Raw genomic sequence first — 21,855 nt, 5'->3', positions numbered from 1 at the left:
TTTTTAAATATTTTTGCCAAATATTCATATAGTTATACAAAAGTACATATTTTGTTTTATCTTCAATTAATTAATATGATAAATTTTCAACATAATTTACATAAACATATCAGAGGATCCAGGTGGAGGGAAATGATCTGGATCTGGTCTAGGATTAAAATATATAATTAATATACAAATATTTAAAAATAATAATCTTGTAATGCATTTTTAACATTAAGAACTTACCCAAAATGTCTTGGATGAAAACCTCCTGGACCAAATGGATCAAAACGAGCACCAGGTGGAATAGCACCTCTAAATAAAAAAATTATTTTATAAACATAAGTTCTATAATTAATTACAGTAGAGCATCGATTATCCGACTTAATTGGGGACTGGGGTTGGTCGGATAACCGAAAAGTATGAAAAAATACATTATTAGTATAGTGTATTAGGCCTGGTTTAAATACTAGCCTTCCTTTCATGGTCGAGCCAGTGCCGCCAGCTAAAACATGCAAAAATTTAACAAAAATAATAGCCAAGACATAACCAAATATTGTAGCGCCACATCACTAGCAGACATTTGAATTTGCCGACTAGAACGCGGTCGGATAATCGATGCTCTACTGTATCACAAAAATATTTAAATGTATAATATATAAAATTGATTGATTATATCAAATAAACTGTTGAATATCAACTAAAAATAAAAATCCAGCAATGAGTTGTGTAGCTTTCCCAGCAAAAAAGTTAAAATTGTATGTGACACCATCCGTTATAAAATATTTTTAAAAAACTTTATATTATTAATTATTATAAAGTGGCAAAATTAATTTGAGGCTACAGATGAGTTTTATAACAAATTGTAAATATTAATAATGAGTAAAATCTTCATTAAGTCCAACTCCACTCAAGATATGCCACAACAGCCTCTATCTCTCCAGCCATCAACATTCAACATCAATGCCCCCTAATACGAAACTTCCTGCAAAATTTCAGAAATTTTCAACAAAAGGCACAAGAGTTATTAAGCTTCAAAGTGGGTGAACAAAATTGAGCCCCCTCCATACACACACACAGAAAATCCCCCCAACTTTTTTTGCATTTCTTGACATTTCAAGATCTGCCCAAAAACATACGAGGTTAATTTTTGACCAATTGTGACACTTTTCCTCTGTTATACACAACAGCTGGAAAAGTAAAAATGAAAAAATTTAACATTTTTATAAATTTATAATAAATATCATTTGAATTTCTAAATGAAAGAAATCTGCTTATTATAAATGACCAATGATTTAACTAATAATACTGCTAATATATACACAGATTATCATCATTTAACATGATATGTTATGCTAAACTTTAAATACAATAGACAAAAAAATGTGTGTAAATATAAAGATACACTTATATAAGAAATATACATTAGACAGTGGACGATTGGTTAGCGATCATAATCTGTTCCAAGATAATGTTCACTACCCAAATTGTTTGTTAACCAATTATCGATTTACCATAGATTTTTAAGGTAATTTGATTAATGTATTCTGGAGACCTCAAAAAATAAATAAAAAATTATATACTTTCTTACTATGTTTATTTACATGTAATAACAAACTAAAAGCAATCTCTCCATTTTTTTCATGGATGGCACATCTTTGTTTCTCAGATGTGATTTTCGTTATTCCTTTATCTGCTTGAGTCTTTTTGATTATATCTTTCTTAGCTAAGATTGTGCTTACTGTAGACCTGTTGAAACCATACTGCCTGGCAACATCAGACATCTTCCCACTCTATCTTGGCTATTACCTCTTGCTTAATTTCTATAGTGAACATAGTTCTTGACACTCCACTCTTTTTAGGCCCCCATAATATTATCAGTTTTCTTAAATAAAATGTTCAGAAAAGCACTTGCAAAAATTCAGAGAACAGAAATTAATTAGTGCAAAAAAGCTTATGTATACAACTGTAAAAGTCTCAGTTCCATAAACCATTCATAGATGCCATTAAAATATAGTTTTGCAAATGTTAAATGCAGTGTCACTCTCTTGTATTTATTCTGTGAGGTGTTCATTATCTGAACACGTGTTTGTTGTCTGAACATAAAAATCTTTTGCAAAAGTGTTTGTTGTCCGATTTGTTCGCAATCCAAACTGTTCGTTAACTGATCACTCACTGTATTCTATGTTACTGAATTCTGTCAAAGCATTTTTATATTATTTTGAATTATTTCAGGTTTCAGCTTGAGATGTTATAAAACCAACTGAATTTATTTACTATTATGAACTAGTTAATTCTGAATAAAATAAATAGTTAATTCCGAATAAATTCAATAAGTCCTATGAATAGAAAAAGATGTTCATTTTAATGTTTAGAACTGAAGCTTTTGAAGCCTGAAATAATTTGATTGAAAATGTTTCAATTAAAAAATGCTGACTTATTGATGTTCATCATTTTTTGTTATATTTTTACAAATTGTTTCAGAATTATATAAAGTGCCATAATGATGATATTTATTAAATTAATAGAAATTTTAACAAAAATTACATTGCACTTGAATCTCTATTCAAATGCAATGTTTGTACTGTTTCCAATCCATAAGTTCTGTTTTTATGAATTGTCACATGAATGAAATTTGCTTGAATTGAAACTAAAAAGAAGAAAGTAAATCATAGGTTAGATTTCAAAAAATGTTCATAAATTTCAGAAATTATTTGTTAGGACAATTTACATAGTTAATAAAAATTATTCATTTAATAATTATTACATTAATATGTTTAAAAAAACAGTAAAGCCATGTAATGAAAATAAAAATGTTCTATGGAAGTGATATTCAGAGACTAGACTATGAGCAAGGAAAAGAACATAATTAGAAAGTAGAATCAGAAATGAAACTAGTAAACGTGCCTACATTTTTCTATAGGCATAATAAATGAGTCATGATGTATTTTTTCCTCAGTCCTCATTACAGATCAGAATCTTGCAATATTTATTATTCTTTCATGCATTTGAAATTCCAATTGTGAATTTGTAGAAATATTAATCTTCTCAAATTTTAACAGATTAACTATCATAATTTATGTTATTCTGGTCTTTCTTTGTCGTCATTAACAAAAATATCATATATAATCATCATCATCTGAGGTACAGCACTTCAATATAGAGCCATATTCAATTTAGTGTTAATTTTTGGGGTGAAGAAATGAAGGTGCTAAATTGAAGTTTTGCTGTGTACAAATATAGTATATTCAAGCTAAACAAAAATCAAAATACTCATGACTACTAAAGATCAAATTCCTATCTATTTATATAAAAATAAGCATTCTGTCATTCAATGGGAAAAAGTCATTAGGATCAAAATTTATATGGAAGTAATGCTTTTCCATAACATATCTTAATGAAATGAATTCTGTAATGGATACTCTATGTTAGCTATACTAATAATGTTTATTATTTTTATGTAAATGCTAATAATTTTTTTATGCTGCAAATATTAAATCTGTATATAATAATTACCATATGGACATAGTATACTAACAAAGTTACTAAAAGTAATAGTCTGTGATGAGTTTCTAGAAATAAGATGCACAAATGAAAAATATACCTGTTACAAATATGTTTTCATATTATTCATAAAATCCATTCCTTTGAACTTTACAATTACTATTATTTATTCCCCATGAAGTTACCTATCCATGTGAAAAAAGATAAAAATATGACAAATATGATACTAGTCTTCAACATAGTGGTTTGATATTTTCTTCCTATGTCTATCTCAAATAGTTTAGTTGTCTGTATGGAATAATGCTCTCAAAGGATAAATATTGATGAAATAATAAATATGCTTCACACTAATCATGATTCATTCAGTATACATTACCATTACAAAAATTTAAAATTCAGAAAAGTATACAAATGAGATAATAATTTTGTTTCTCTATCAGAAGTTTACATATGGTCTTTTTTTAAAATGTTTGTTGAACCTGTATTGTCTAAAACATGTTTTTATGTCATATATTCTTATCATTGACAAGTTCTGGATTAATAAAAGAAAGTATACAACAATTACCATAGCAAAAAGTTCAAATGTAACAATGGAAAAGTTTGCTAGAAATAATATATCACGCTATGACACAAACAGAAGCCAGTGATTTGCAATAAAATGACAATTCCACTCATTATGTGACAGTATAGAAATGTTACTCTCTTCTTCATACTATTGAAATCTTTTTTTACAATAATATCCTCTATATAACTTCATCTGTCTGAACTTCTAGAGATGCTCAAAGAAAGTGGCAATTTGTCATCTTATGGTGACTGATAATGTAGTTCATATGTAATTGCACATATATTTTTACTTATGTAATATGGAAATTCCCAGGAATGTGAGAGCAGTGAACCAAACTTGGAGATTATATGAAATATTGATGCATTTATGAATTTTCTATTGTTATTTCTAATTTCAGGAAAATAAAATTGCAAATATCTTTTGACTTATCTAATAATTTTATAATTACCTAGGAAGTTGTCCAGGAATACCTAGAGGTGGTTGGCCTCCAAGTCTAGGAAATCCTCTTGGATCCATTAACATACCACCATCTTTCAAACCTAATGGATCTAAATCACCTTCTCCTATACGCAGAGGATTTTGTGGTCTACAAATAATAGAAGTTTAATACATTTACAACTACATATTTTTCAATGTATTCAGTGCTAAATAAAATTACTAGAATTTCTTTGTTTTTTTATACAATCATAAAAAGTACTTTAAAAATATGTTATTGATAAGCAAAAATGCATAAAATATTTCAAATATAAAAATTTCCTTCTATTATAAACACCTCATAATTTTATTGTTGTTGAAAGTACTTGTGAAGAATACAACGCCCAACACAAAAAATTAGAATATTCCCCTAACTAAAAGTTTGGTTTACATTTTCTCATGAACAACACAGAGTACGAAACTTTTTTGACAGTACACAAACAGTGCTTATGTATATTTATTATATCCACTAATCAGACAAATTAACTCAAACTTTTTTGTTACAAATGGAAATGAAATGACAAAAAATAGAATAACAGTTTAACCATGACAAAAAATTAAAATATTAGCAAAAAACAGCCATAAAAAACCAAATTGTAATGCAAATTTGCATATTGATGGGCATAGTAGTATAACAGTACAACATGGGCGTAAGTGCAACATCAGTGACAAAACTAAAGATTCTATCATAGCATTGTACAAAGCAGGAAAAACACAAAAAGAAATTGCGAATTATGTAAAGTGCTCACAGCCAACAGTCTCTAGAGCAGTGATTCTCAAAGTGGGGTCACAAAAAATAGTTGGGAAGGATCACTGAAAAATTGATGCCAGATCAATTTTCTTTTTCAAATATTTTATAAATTTACTATGGATTTATGTTTAGAAATAATAGAAATAAAAAATATATAAAATAATTTTTACTTAAATGAATTGCACATATAAATAATAAAAACAATATAAATATTTTAATACGAGCCTAAATACAGTGGAACTTCGGTATACAACCTTAATCCGTTCCTGATGTTTGGACTTATACCAAATAGGACATATACCAAACCAACCTTTCCCATAAGAAGTAATGTAAAAATGATTAATCCGTTCTCATGTAAAAAGAAAACCATCTTGATATGATATATTTGTGACGGACAAATGGACGAAGGTGTTCAACCAAAAATTTTTCGATTTTTTCCTCCACCATTTTATCAAAAGATCTGTTGAAACCCATAAAAATTATTTCTCACGAACTTGCTTCCTCATTGAGGATGATCCATCTAGTTAGACGTATGTCACCCGGAACTTTCAGAAGTAATTCACGTATTGGACACCCGACCCTTAACAACGAGATTCTGACCTCATGGAAAAACCCCAAGTGGAAAAATAATATGAGGGAACGATGACAAATCCAGTCAGTCGTCGTTTGGTTAGGATTGTTTTATATTGTGGACTGTTTATTCTGTGGATTGTGAAACTCTGTGGAATATACCGTCTCAGATCGTGGATACCTGGCGGCTCAAGGACTATCACATCTCTTTAACCAAGGTATTTATCAACTCGCGAATCGTTTGTAAACTCTCTCTCTCCGTGTGTCTCGGAATACGTCCTTGTTAGCTATGTGTCGTGCTGTAAATTTTTATACATTTTTATTAAAGTTATTCTTGTTACTTAGCCAGTGTCCCGAGTGACTCACTTCCTCGGTTCTCCTACCTCCACCTCCACAGCGAACATACCCGCTCATCTGCGACCGCTCGTGCGACGTAAGAACTGGTTGCGATTCGAGTCTGACAGACTCGGTGGTGTCACATCCTGACGAGGGATCAAAGAGACTCCGACCCTCCGGTCGGAGGTCGGAGGGTTGGAATGGGGTTGTAAAATAATTTAAACACTGTTTGAGCACATTAAAAATCTATAATAAAATTTATTATAGATTTTTAAAGTTATTACAGTATATTGTATTATATTATTTAAATCATTAAATCAAAATCAAATCAAATCAAACTCTCCTTAATACTAATAATCTGTTTAGAAATTGATTAAACCCCTTTCGCAACGTTAGCAGATTTAATAATGTCTTTATTTTTCACGATTGTTGATATCATTGTTCTCGGAATACAGTATGCAACAGTTAAATCTCAAACACCATGCCACCTTCATATTTCTCAACAATCTCTTTTTTCAGTTCCATTGTGATTCTAGTCATTTTTTTAGTTTTCTGTTGCTTTTCATTTGAATTTTTGCAATTCATGATTAATAAAAATAAAATTTTACTTACAAATTAAAATCAGAAGAAATTTAACAAAGTTATAAACCGTGGGACTGCAAACATCTAATCTGGTCTAGTACACCGATAGTGCTACTTGTTCGTAGATGGCGCGTATAATTGAATTAAGTCGTATACTGAACAAAAGTTGTATACCGAGCAAAATTTGTTTTGTCCAAACAGGACGTATTCCGAATTGGACGTATTCTAAAGCAGATGTATACTGAGGTTCCACTGTATAATATTCATAAATTTGTGCGCTATTGGGGAATCTCCCGAGTTCCACTCTCTGCCTAAACTATGATAGAACAATGTTGTCATTTGGAATGGTGTTCACTAGCAGCGTTGCATCTGTAGGCAAGTCGAGTTAGAAATACAGTAGAGCATCGATTATCCGAAAACTGATCAACCGAAAGCGTTTCAGTCGGCAAATTAGAATTTCTGCTAGTGCTGTGGCGCTGCAATATTTGGCTATGTCTTGGACTACTCCGATATTATTTTAGTTGATATGCATTTTTAGCTGGCAGCACTGGCGTGACCATGAGAGGGTACTTAAAGATGCGCCAGTATTTGAACAAGACATTATTTCCCATTGTGAGTGTTAAGTTTTGCTTGTTTTTCTGAGGACTGTGTTGTGCTGAATCAGAACGTTTTGAGACTAGATTAACTTCTGAAATATATTTTTTTTGTTTCATATTTTTCAAGTTTTATTTGTGAAAAATAATTTTTAAAAAATTTCGTTAGTCTTAACATTGACGAAAATTCAAAGCAAAGCAACACGCAACAGAGAGAAATTTCAACATGGGATAGATTAATTAAAGAAAAGAAATTAATTCCTCCTGAATTTAAATTAATCTCCTCTTTCCGGGATGTTTTTCTACATATACTCATTCTTCAGGGGTCCTTTGAAATTTTTAAGTGCAAAAGGGAGGTCATGGACCAAAAAGTTTGAGAAACACTGCTCTAGACTACTGAAACAACAAAACCGTGTTCAAGTTTTAACTAACAAATGCCAGAAATGGGGGCATAAATGAGCAACGACTGCTAGGGATGAGAGAAACTTGAGAAGGATTGTCATGCAAAACCACTTTAAAAGCATTAAAACACTTGCATCACAATGGAGAGCAACTGGAGTGAACGTTAGTAGTCGAACCACATGCTGAAGGTTCCACAACTTGCACTTCAACTGTTGTGTTCCCAAGACGAAGCCATCTCTAACAAAAAAGCAATGACAAGCACATGTCAGATGGTGCAGATGGAGGCTCATGTGGGGACAAGACGACTGGAATAACGTTCTCTTCAGTGATGAATCTCTGTTTTGTCTCTCCTGTGGTGACCAAGGCCCACATATATGAAAAACAACCAAAGAGGCCTTTGAAAAGGACTCTATGAAGAGATCTGTGAAGTTTGCATTGTCTGTCATGATCTGGGGATGCATGAGTGCTAACAGCATAGGACAACTGTGCATTCTTTGGGAACATGTCAATGCACAGACATATCAAGACATCTTAGAGACATTTATGATACTATCAGCAAAGGATTTAGTTGAGGAAACATTTCTATTTCAACAAGATGGAGCATCCTCTCATACACGAAGTCAACAATACGTTGGTTACAAGAACAACAGATTGCAATCCTGCCTTGGCCAAGCAATTCTCCAGATTCCCCCATTGTCATAAAACGATGACTTAATGAATGGTGCCCAACTTCTAAAGAGGAACTAGTGACATGCATTTGACACATTTGGAATTGCATCATCAGAAACAAATGAGAAGCATTAATCCACACCATGCCCAACAGATTGTGAGCAGTAATTATGGCAAATGGCAATGCCACAAAATATTAAGTTTATTTTGTTGTATTTCCTACATCTAACCCACATTTAACTATTATTCTAATTTTTTGTCATTTCATTTCCATTTGTAACAAAAAAAAAGTTTGAGTTAATTTGTCTTATTAATGGATAAAATAAATATACATAAGCACTGTTTATGTAGTGTCGAAAAAGTTTTGCACTCTGTGTTGTTCATGAGAAAATGTAAACTAAACTTTTAGTAAGGCAAATATTATAATTTTTTGTCTAGGAGTTGTACATGGTTTATTTTAACAAAGTTTCGTTATTTTTTTTTTTTTTTTTAAAGTTTGTAATGCTTAAAGACAGCTTTGGAATACACATCAGTTAATAATTTTGTATATGTTATTATTCTCTAAATTGTGATTCACTCAATTTTATCAAATACAGCTCAAAAAGAATCATCTAGACCAGTAGTTCCAAAATTTTGAAAGATTGTTCAGTCTTTTATAAAAAAAACATATTTTAGTGAACCCTATTTTCAGCTCTTAGCTTTTAGTCATTAATTAGTAAACTGTAATAATAATAATAATAGTTAAGCATCTGAGGCACCTTATTTTATTTTTGTCCTTTTGTTGTAACTTGTAATTGGATTTAAAATTGATATATAATTTGCTCCACATATACCTTACTTTAAAATTACTTCCAAACTACTTTCATAAAATTTATTTTTGTAATTTCTTGCAGATGGGTTATCTACAAGAAATTACAAAAATAAATTTTATGTTCACCTACTTGAATCTGAAACATGAAATGCTTTTACAATATGTTTGAAATTTATTTATTAATTTTCTTCACATTTATATAAAGTTAATTTTTTATTTTATAAAGATTTCTTCCCTTTATATATAAGCAATAATGTTCAAATATAGTTGAAAACATGCTTGTTCATATGTAAATTTGACTCCAATTCATTCCAAATGTGTTTATACTTCTAATACAGAGACTAATACAGCATTTCTTGTTCATATTTAAATTCACTTAAAAAAAATGAATAAATATTTTTCCACTCACAATAAAAATAAAGGTTAATGTGTACCTAGGTAGCCAAGATGGCAGACCTTCCGGTAATCTCGATCCAGGTTACTTAGTGACGTCAAGATGGAGGGAGCTGCGAACTATCGCGTTGTGATATGCAAATTAATAGTAACGACGCATTTCGTGTAGAGTTATCGGCGGAAAGTGGTAACAGGTGTGATAATTGTGTCGATTGGAGCGATTTTTGACTTTAGACGTAATTTTTTTTTTCTTTTCAAAGTTTTTCGTTTAATATTGATTGGTTAGTTATGAGTTCTTTTGATATTTCTTCCCAAGAGTTTTAGGCAGCATGCACCGCCCATGATTTCTATCGAGTGCTCGAATCGGAATTTTCCGAATTAGGTATGGACCCCAGAATTGATAAAGGTTTTAAATTTGCGGTGAGTCTAGGATTACAGCATATTGAGGAAGTGTTTGTAAGAATTGTTCGAATTCGTGCCAAATTTTTTATCGACACGACCGAGATTCGTGTGTGATGAGATGCAAAAAATGTCGAAGAAATAGTTCTGCATTCGAAGGAACCTTTAAAGGTAAATGTGGAAAAATATCGTGAAGTAGAATCTTTTCTTTTATATGGCATTACATTGCATTGGAATGCTCTTCGACCACCTCGGGTATTGCTGTAGGCATTTCGAATAAGGCTGCTGTCGACTGGTCCAACCATATACATTTTATTATGCTAGTTGCTCTGCACAATATGATGTCGTTTAAAATCGAAGAAAACCGTCAAAATCGACGAGACTGTCATATGTAAACGAAAATATGAAAAAAACCACAAACTAAAAAGTACGAAATGGGTTGTAGGGGGAATATGTCGAGAAGACGAGAGCTGTTTTATCTGTCAAGTAAACGATCGTTCCAAAATCACGCTAAAAAAAGAACCCGAGACAGTCCCTGCAGCCCCAGTTTCTAATATTCAGAAAAAAGTAAAAAAGGTGGTCAAAGAAAAGGTGAAGAAAAGAAAGGAATGCAATATTACTGATGATGATAACGATAAAAGTAGGAACGAAAGAAAGAAGAACAGAAAGACGAGTAGTCAAACGGTATCAATTCCTGTCCAAACCAAACGTCGGAAAAAAAGAGAGGAACAGCAGCATGCACAATGACGTAAGTAATAACATTATATAATTATCGTTTATTTTTATTTATTTTTTTATTATTTCGAAATAGTAATTATTTTAACAAAATCCTTAAATTCTAAAATCGGGATTTAGTATTTAATAAATCGCGGAGCGAATCACGTGATCACATGTGCTCCATCGTAAATCGCAGTCAAGATGGCCGCCATCTTGACGTCACTAAGTAACCTGGATCGAGATTACCGGAAGGTCCGCCATCTTGGCTACCTAGGTACACATTAACCAAAATAAAATATTGATCATCATCTATCAGGTCAGTCCATAAGTTCGTGCACATTTTTATGACCTTGAGAAAAATCTTGTTTTGCTGTTAAAAATGTCAGTCTAATGTGATAATTTTTACATCGAAGTGTTAAATTGGATCTCATTCATATAATACTGTTCAGAATTGTGAACATTTCAGTTGTTTACTTTCGTTAAAATGGAAGTAACCGACGAATATAAAAGACACGTTTTATACTTTTTATTTTTAAGTGGTGAGAATGCTACAAATGCAGCCAAAAAAATTAAAAAACTGTACATAATCAAATCGTAATTAGTTCAAGGACTGCGCAGAAGTGGTTTGAAAGATTTAGAAACAATGATTTTAGTGTGGAGGATAAGGTATTATATGAATGAGATCCAATTTAACACTTCGATGTAAAAATTATCACATTAGACTGACATTTTTAACAGCAAAACAAGATCTTTGCTACCTAGGTACACATTAACCAAAATAAAATATTGATCATCATCTAATTCAGTTTATTATTTCAAGTTTTTATTTATTTATTTATTTCATTACTTAACTTAAAATTGTTCTACCTTTTCATATAATATTTTAAAAGAAACTAAGTAAAAAAGTTGAAATGTTTTGCACTAGTGCCACTAAAAAAAAAGAGTTCAAATTTTGGACTTTGTTCTCCATCACAATATTATGTAGGGTATAATCATCAACAAATAATAAACTTTAAATTTCATTTCAACATTTTCACAATTCACTGAGTATTTTCTTAAATAACAAAAGAATATAATCATGCTAAATATTAATAGTTTTACTTATATTTCTAAATATTGTTAATAAGAATAAGAAAGTATTATCATTTTATTGTAAGGAACAATGTTGCTATATATGAAATAATTTAGCATAGTGTGATTATAAATCAAGTACTAACATTTTGTATTAATTTAATAAAATTTATAAATAACTTACTGTCTGAATATATCACTTCTTAAGGGATCAGATGTAACTGGATGATCTTGGGATGTCACAGGTGTAGATGTTTGGGGTTTTTCACCTTCAATATCCACAAACATTTTGGAAAGATTTTGTTTTATTTCGTTTACTTGTCTGTAAGCACTAAAAAATATAAATTTATTAATTTTACTTATATTTTTTTCACATAATATTTTATATATGAATCTATGTATATAAAATAGTATCATAAATCAACATTAATAATTTGTACTGCTGTTTTATACAAAAGATTCAACTTTAAAAATATCAAATAATAATTTTACCTATTTTTTATGTTTATCTTATCAAAATATACATACAAAAACTTTAAGATATTATTTTATGATACAATTGATAATGTAAAGAAATCTGTTATATAATAAACAGGAAAATATTTCTCAATAATTTCATTCATTATTGTAAATAAGGAAAACAAGCTGCATAATGATTATTTTTAAATCTATTGTTTTGTTAACAATACGTATAAAACATGAGCTAAAATCAAGAAGCCAGGAGTCTGTCTCTCCTTGATTTAGACCTTATTTTGTAAATTGTTACTTTGATGAAGTCTTAAATATTACAAATTACTCAACTAATATTTTTTATATTTGAAAGCACAATTTTCATTCTTTATTGGGAAACACAAACAAATAAATCTCTATGTTTACAAAAACTATTATAGTACTTACTATTTTTTATATATAAAACTGAAAGATATGGAAATTAACGTTAAATTTGTAAAATTAATTTTTAAATTTATTTTCAGGGGGATTTTCAGGGGGATTACAAACTCTGGGGATTTTTGTTCTTTTATTTCTTTTTTATGTTAATAACGTATCCAAATTCTTATTTCCTTCTCAAGACTATAAATTAGTTCTAGCACAAGTAAACTATTGTAGTTAATATTTTGATAATGATATCATAATTATTATAATTTAAATAATCTTACAATAAATACTATCAAATCAAAAACTGTAATTTTTAGAAATGGAAATTGAGGAAAACTGATTTAATAATTTCTTGGGACTAAAAATTATAAATTTTTAATAATATAAAATATTAAAATATTCTGTTTTATTTTATAGTTTTATTCATTTACAAAGCAATTGATTATATGAAAAATTAAATAAAAACACTTTTTACTTGCATTATTTAGTTGAAATGCTTCATTGTCATATTTGTGCATATAGCATATTATTAAATATTCCAATTTTAATATGTTTCCAATTCATATATTTATCCTTTCTATAAACTATTCATTGTGCACTTGTTTTGATATTTAAGTAACTCAGTTCTAGAATATGCAATAAAATTTGAATTAAAACCTGACTGATTAAAATTAGTCGCCCTGAAATGTATTTTTTCAGTTTTATCTAAAATAATTTAGATGATAAAGATACTTTAAATTCTCAAATTTTTTGTAACTTTAGGATTATAACATTGTAATTATTTATCAAAATAATTACTGAAATTCATACAGAAAGATATCAACAAAACTATGATGTCAAAAGGCTGATCTGTCTTTTTTGGAGTAAAGAACCTATTAGATTAAACTACACCAGGTATCAGCTATCAATGGCTATCATCACATACTATATTATGCTTTCTCATCAGCTAGGCTGTAGAAGTACAGTAGAGCATTGATTATCCAACCCCCAATTAACCAACCGCGTTCTAGTCGGCAAATTCAAATGTCCGCTAATGATGTGGCACTACAATATTTGGTTATGTCTTGGCTACTTTAATATTATTTTTATTAAATTTTTGCATGTTTTAGCTGGCAGCACTGGCTCGACCATGAAAGGGAGTATTAAACCAGACTAGTATTTAAACCAGGCCTAATACACTATACTAATGTATTTTTTCATACTTTTTGGTTATCCGACCAACCCCAGTCCCCAATTAAATCAGATAATTGATGCTCTACTGTAATATGCTGTCTTATATGTCTTGAAAAAAGAAAATTATCTAGAAACAAATAATTATTTAATTAAATGAATTTTAATATCATATTTCTTGTATTTTTGTATTCTCATTTGCAGCCTGCTTTACTGTGCATATCTAATAATATATATAAATAAAATTTATAATTTATGTATAAAAAAAAATAGTTACCTGGTGAAATCTTTGTAATCATCTGAAACATGATCACCGATTTTAATCGATGCACCTGAAGCTTTATTTTTACTGACATTCTAAACAAAAAAAAATTACTTTGATGTATTTAAATTTAAAACAAAAATTTTGATTACAATTTAAAAATTCTTTCAATTAAATACAAATAAATATATATAAAAAAAGGGAGTTCCTATTAATAAAATTGAAAAAACTTTTTAATTATAAAAAATATTTTTTTATTTTAACTTACTTGTTCAAAATTAAGGATAATCAAATACCTGATTTATTTTATGGTTAAATCAGTATTGTCTATCTGATTTTAATGTTTCAGAATCCATTTATGGTATTAATCATAAAGAACTTTTAAATCGACATACTTTTTTTATAGTCAAGTTATATAGCCACATAATAGGTATCTTGTAAACAAAATTATGTCTTAGAGTTTGAATAACTTCTCTTTATCAATATTTATCTGATTATTAATTTTACATAAAATAAAAACATTTAATTCTACTGCAGTAATTGTTGATAGAGTATTACATCATCACTAAATGTTTTGATTAGAACAATTACTTTTTCATGATTTTTGAATAAAAATCAAATACAAGCATAATCTGCAGAATGACTCAGTTAATACTTACCTCTTGGATTTTAATAACCAAACTTCCTAAAATACATATATCTCAATATATTCTTTTTATCTCCATTTATATAAGAAAAATCTGTTTATGTTCTCAAATTCAAACATGAAAATAAACTATATATTATTAGTTTGCATATCATTAGCATATGTTATTTTAGTAGCTAATGTATTGCAGCAATTATAGAGTATGTTGATACTCATCAGGCTTTAAAATATGAACTCTATGAAAAAAATGTATGCAACCCATTGTAAGCTTATGCAGCTTTCATTCATCACTGATTTAGTGATTAGAAAACAATATTTTAAGCATTTTAAATCTAAACATAATAAATCAACAACACAAAACACTGGAAGGTGTTAAAAAAAATCATACTCCTAGATCTTATATCGAGTGTGACAAAAAAAAAAACAAAAGAAAAAGTTCATCACAAATGTTTTTGAACTGCTGTGAGTGCTTCCTCAGGTGTGAAACAGAGTTTTTGATGGGACGGAGTGATCAGTTAATGAAATATGAGAAAAAATATTCGAAAGTGTAACATGAGTCGCGCATGTGTAATCATAGGGCTACCAGATCTTAATTAAAGTTTGGAGTCCATCAATGCCTGCCAGGCTACAGATAAAACTAACTCATCTTTAAAATTGATGCACGTGTCGTCAAGGGTCGATTTATAAATGTGAATGGCCTCTAGCCATTTTAGGTGCTCCATGTGTGACATAGTGCAGACTAGCTTTGCCTGATTAAAGGCCACCGCGATGTCGGGATCAGAGGCATAAGTGACGAGGGCGGTGGAGTTTCTCTTATGTTGTATGTCCACTATGTGCTCCTGCAATCTGACTCCTAAGGAGCGTTTGGTCAATCAATGTAAATGAGGTCCCTATCGGTTGTCTATAATGGGGATACTGTACATGCCCGGTAGTCTGTTCTGGTTGGGGGGGGTCTTTCCCACTGCGAAGGATGTCAAACATAGTGGGACATCTGTACATGATCTGAATTCGACACTTCTTGGCAATCTTGGTGTAAAGCGTTTTAATGTACAGATTGAACCATTGTTCAACGAATCCCTATCATGTTCAATCTGTACATTAGGACAGTTGTCACTCTGCATGTCAGCTGTGATGGTGCGTTGTGAGTGTGTGCAGTGATAGTGTTCAATCAATTTATGAGTGAACCTTGGAAAACCATGGGTGGATGCAACATGGTGTATATGAATTAGCTCAGCGGCAAGTGCTTGTGTAGAAGATGAATGAGAAAACGCTCTCCTGATTAAAGCGTTGTATGCTGCTAACTTATAAGAGAAAGAGTCACATGACCCCACAGGTATGTATGTGGATGTAGACTCTGGTTTGCGGTAGATGGATGTGAGGATGCTCGTCTCCTCCACTCTGATACTTATGTCAAGAAAGTGGACCTCCTTGCGGTTGGCTTGTTCGAGCTCTAAGGTTAAGCTGAAAGGGCTGTCATTAAAAGTGTTGACAAAGGCTGAAATATCTAGAACTATCCTCCAGAAAACTATAATATCATTGTTGTATCTCCTGTATAAAAAGATGTTGGGGAGGAACTGTGGAAGGACTTTGCTCTCCTTATAACCATTTCAATCTCCACTGCCCTCGTCACTTACGCCTCTGATCCCGACATCGCGGTGGCCTTTAATCAGGCAAAGCTAGTCTGCACTATGTCACACATGGAGCACCTAAAATGGCTAGAGGCCATTCACATTTATAAATCGACCCTTGACGACACATGCATCAATTTTAAAGATGAGTTAGTTTTATCTGTAGCCTGGCAAGCATTGATGTACTCCACACTTTAATTAAGATCTGGTAGTCCTACGATTACACATGCGCGACTCATGTTACACTTTCGAATATTTTTTCTCGTATTTCATTAACTGATCACTCCGTCCCATCAAAATCTCTGTTTTACACCTGAGGAAGAACTCACAGCAGTTCAAAAACATTTGTGATGAACTTTTTCTTTTGTTTTTGTTTGGTCACACTGGATATAGGTTCTAGGAGTACGATTTTCTAAACATAATAGTTTGTTAATAAAAACAGGTATTTTACTATATCTTATCCAAGTTTTAAGATATTAGAGTTTCAATATTAGACATCACAATAGATAATTTTTTCCATTTAAAATACAGTTGAGTCTTCTGAAGATTGTCAAATTACTCAGTATTTAATTATTAATAATAGCAGTAATATAGCCCAACTTAATCTGGCAATCATTTGGCTCTAATATAATTACTGCACTTAGGATGTTTATATATTTTAAAAAATATATTTGCTAATAACAGATTGAAAATTTTCTGTACTTCTTTAAAATACAGTATTCTAATTTAATAGCAATTTGATTTTCATAACAAATGCTTATAATGAAGATTTAATTGAAAAATAATTCCTTAAATAAAATCAATTTGAAATTAATTATTAAAATATATAAATAAATATTTTTTACTCATTTTAAATTAAATGTTTTATTAAAATATAAATATTTAACTTAAATGTCTAGTTTTGTTTGATAATTAATTTTTTTCAGATAAAATACTTAAGAAAATTCTTACTATAACACTTATTAATATGAACTGATCCGATTTCACTATTTTCAAAAGAAACCTTTCACTGTTTTCTGAAATGTATCTTATTGTGTATATTTCTTGATTCTGATTCCAATTAGCAGGAAGAAGTTCTGAACCTTGTTCTTTTGAATCAGGCCACTAGATAAAAAAAGAAAAAAAGGATATGAGGGAAAAAAGTTCAGTATATTTAATTATATTGAAATTTTAACTTATGCTATAATTATTGATGAAAATGATTCACTCTACACTGTAATAAACACTTAATAATTTTTTTGTTATAGAATTCATTCAGTTTAATATACTAGATGAACAAAATTCATTTTTTCATAGTTCATATAAATCAGGTAATTTTACTTTTTACAAATAGTCATAAAATATCGAATTAAAATAATTTTCTGCAAAAAAAATATCATCTAAAATAGAAATGTCATAAAAAGTAAAATTAAAACCATGTTTTAATCTTACAAATTATCTTTACGAAATTATTTCATAACTATTTTATCTATATAAATGAAACTAACAATCAATCTATTTATTAGTTTGTAAAAACAATATTTTGCACTTGAACAAATAAATTTTAATTTTGGAAAGGGTTTAAGCATCTGTAGATCCATCTGTGTGTGATTAATGTTTGTAATTTTGAAATTAAGCACTTAATAATTGCATAAATAATAAATTAAGTAAAGAAAATACTTAATTTAATAGTTTTGAATTTTTTTAATGAATTTGATATAAAGAAAACTTTCTATTGTTTTCTTGATCAACTATGAGACTATGCAAGCTTATTGTGTATTTAATATCTTACAATTTCATTTATTATTTATTACTGCTCTCAATTTTCTTTTTATTTTAATATTTACTAATTAGTACTTGAAATGGAGACCACACCTCTCCAATATTAGTACTTAATTAAGCAGAAAAGCTAAAAGAACTTCTTTACCTTTCTTTTCATATTGTATGTTTCTCAAACTAATTTCCTCTCTATTTCTTTTCATATTGAAAATTACTGTAAGAAAATTTGATGGTCATGTCTGCAAAACTGCAAAGATTGGCATTTAATTTCATGTATACAAATTTCAGATGTGGCATTTCAAAGATATTTCAAGTTCCAATAATTTCACATTTCTGCAGTGAAGAAGTATGCTATTTCTCTTTCTGTCTTCTTTTTAGTAATTAAAATATCCAAGGACCTATCGTACTTATATTTATTTAGTTTAACTTTATAGAATTGAACAACAGTTCATCCGTTCTTGCTTCAGTGGTGTACTATGAAAATGATGAGCTTCTCATAAGTTTTTCTTAGATAGTTTATCAAAAATACTGAATTTTGACACTTGAATCATCAATAATTCTAGTAATAATTCCTAATCTTTTTGACCATATTATTTATTTCAATTGTCTTCTTTACTCGATTTTTTAAAATTATTATTTCTCTTTTCCAGAAAACATTATGTTATGAGTATAATCTAATACAAGGGTGAGCAACCTTTTTAAATAGTGGGCCAAATAAAATGTGAAGATGAATGTGAAGATGAATGTACAAGAACAAATTTTTTAGGTTTTTGTGTTTTATAGCAGGCCTGTTCAACATGTTCATTGCAATTGAAAAATAGCAAAAATAGTCAAAAAGGAGGAGTTCACAGAAAATAATATATTGGACAATACATAAAAAATCAGTATGTAATGAAAAATTACAACAAACTGAATTACGTGTTTATATGTTATTTTCAGTGCCATTTACTATTACTATACACATTTTAAAAGTGAATTTGCTGGATTACATATATTTGGGTGCTGGAATTAGTTTACCAGCCATAGATTGCCCATTATATTTATATTATATTATACACTCTCCTGCAGTATATGAAAGTAATTAAAAATTATCTGCATCTTAATGTTTTTTCTTTTGTATAATATTGACATATAATTTCATGCCTAGTTTTATAATTTAAAACTTTTTGTAAGCAAGATAATTAATTTTTGTGTTATTTTGTTTACTTTTATTGCAATAAAAAGATTCTTTGTCTTATAAGTTATTACCTATAGGACAAAATAGTATTATAATATAGAAGTTTTGAACAAATATAAACTAAACAACAAACTTAAAAATCTGCTTTACCAAAGCTCACTAACTTACATCAATTATCACTTTCTTAAATACTCTTTGGCAACTAAGGTTATCATCAGAAGAAGCAGTAATGAACTAGTTTGACCATAACTATATCAATTATGTGGTTCCTAATATGGTTCTTTTTCAATTATATTCATACTTATTCTTTCAGAAACATAGGGGTTTTTATTTATTATTTTTACTTTTGCATTGTTTTTTTAGGCTTAGTGCTATTGCACATTTAATGATATAAATATATTTTTAGATTTAAAATGTACTGAAAGTGAAAAAAGACGGTATTTTGTTTTAAGGCAATATTTGCTTTACAGCAGTCTAGAATCTAGCCTGCCAAATTAGTGATATTGTGGCAATACACCATATTAATGTATATATTAGATATAAGTTTAGTTTTAAGTTTTCTTTCTTCTTTGTTCTTCCTTTTGTTTTCTCGTGTTTTCCATGAATTAACATTCCTTCCTATGGGTGGGGTAACCCTTTCCACGAACCAGGTTAACAAAGGAAAGTGAAGGCCCAAGACTACTAGAATGATAAGAAGGTTCATTCTTGGGTTGGACTCTCAGTGAAGGTAAGATGTGCGAAAGTTACGCTCCTGCTCGTCGTCTAAAAGGACAAAGGGAGACAAAAGTGGCCTACAGAAAGAGAAAGGACCCCGCTAACATAAAGAGAGAGAGACAACGTCCCTTGTATACGGAGAATCTTTGAAGAGATCCAAAAAAAATCGGTGAGAAATGATTTAGAGTGATTCCCCACCAGAAGAACGTCAATATCAACAGAGAACTGGGTATTCCTTATAATCTCCTCTATCATACTAAAACTTCTTGCTATTCTTCCTTTCCTTTTTAGTTTATAATTTAGTGTAAGTTAGTAGTAAGATTACAAGTCCATCTTTTCTTATTTGTCGTGAGCACGTTCTTTTGTTCTGTATTCACTAGATTCCTCACCCCAGTTTGGGATATTGTATAATATTAAGCATTAGAATCCGAAAGCATCCTGTATACTGCTAATCACATGAAAAAAAATAATAATTTTTTTTTTTTGTGTACTGCCTCTCATGGATTATTGTACACTTGTGTGACTATTACTGTATATACTTATAGTTAAGTTTGTAGTCAAGCTAATTCAATATGCTCTGATAAAACAAATTTTACATTTATGAATTTTTAAGATTAAAGTTTTTCTTTACATCGTCTTCACTCGGAAATTTAATTTGAATACTTTCCTAGGACTATAGCTCGACCCCGACGATCCAAAAAAAGTTTATTCTATTCTGATTCATTTCTTTTTCTTTTAAATCAAATACTATTTGATAAAGTTGGTATTCTTTTCGAATAAATTCCACAGTAAGCAAAAAACTTGAAAAATTAATAAAATCACTCTAATTAGAGTGATTTTATTAATTTTTCAATTTTTTTCGTTCTATCAATTAGCTTTCTGTACTAGTCTTAATTAGACTAGTAAATTAATATTCACATAGTATTCATTCTTTTACATCAATTACAGTGAAGTATTATTGCAGTTAAAGTCTACCTAGGTAGTCCCAATAGCTGTGCTCCTGACGGACTCCTCCCAGAGGGGAGCCGCCGGCAGGTCAATGAGCGTTTAACAACACTAGTTATTGATTCACAGTAGTTCTTGAACAAAAGAAAAAAAGGAAACGTCTACTAAAAATATAGTTAACTAACCTAACCTAACCGAAGCGCCGCCATTGGGATTACCTAGGTAGAATTTAACCATTGGTGCTTAATTTTTAACAAAACATTTATCAGCTTATGTATTTTTTAATTTTTTGTGTTATGTAATTTTTTTGCAATTCTCATATCTTTGATGTATAAATTTGGTTAAAGCTTTGTTGTTATTGTATTAATTAACAGTGAAATCTTTCTGCATTGGTTTGTTGTCATGAAAATAAAAAGTTATCAGATAATTAATTACATTCTTATGAATTATATATAAACCCAATAGTATTTATTCTCTATTAATTTAGTTTCTAATATGAAATAAATTCTCTTATTTATATAAATTTTTGAAGCACTAAGCTTACTTTTTCATCGAGTCCGACGCATTTTTTACCTCCGCTAATTATTTCCCAATGAATAAATGTGACAAGTGCATCTGTCTTAGATCTGAGCGTATCTTTAACGGTACTAAAACAAATTTCCAATCCAACAGACATCTTCTCGGCGATGATCTTTCAATTTCACTTTTTGTTTATATCGACGAAAACGCCATCTCGATAACTTTTAATAAATTTAGAAAAAAAGAATAATAAATAATATAATTTAAACATACATCTATTTAAATTATTATTAATTAAATACATAACTCAAAATGTATTAAAATATTTCTGATTTACGATT

At 29.6% G+C, this 21,855-nt stretch overlaps 1 protein-coding gene across 2 annotated transcripts; it reads right to left on the bottom strand.

Annotated features, from left to right (window-relative positions):
- On the bottom strand, positions 1-21,730 carry LOC136973693 (proteasome inhibitor PI31 subunit-like). Of its 2 annotated transcripts, XM_067268430.1 has the most exons (7): positions 21,540-21,727; positions 17,353-17,505; positions 14,143-14,222; positions 12,004-12,150; positions 4,500-4,637; positions 229-297; positions 1-148 (listed from the first exon to the last, which is right to left on the bottom strand). In XM_067268430.1, the coding sequence occupies exons 1-7, from the start codon at positions 21,669-21,671 to the stop codon at positions 97-99; spliced, it is 771 nt and encodes a 256-aa protein (XP_067124531.1). In that variant the 5' UTR covers positions 21,672-21,727; the 3' UTR covers positions 1-96. The 2 variants fall into 2 exon arrangements, with proteins under 2 accessions (XP_067124531.1, XP_067124532.1); XM_067268431.1 differs by lacking the exon at positions 4,500-4,637 and having other exon boundaries at positions 21,540-21,730.
- Positions 21,731-21,855: the final 125 nt, after the last annotated feature.

This window comes from Centruroides vittatus, unplaced genomic scaffold (genome assembly GCF_030686945.1).
Source record: "Centruroides vittatus isolate TY-2023 unplaced genomic scaffold, ASM3068694v2 contig_3269, whole genome shotgun sequence".
NCBI classification, from domain to species: domain Eukaryota; kingdom Metazoa; phylum Arthropoda; class Arachnida; order Scorpiones; family Buthidae; genus Centruroides; species Centruroides vittatus.
Note: the sequence above shows the minus strand (reverse complement) of the source record. Positions and strands in the feature narration are given on the sequence as shown.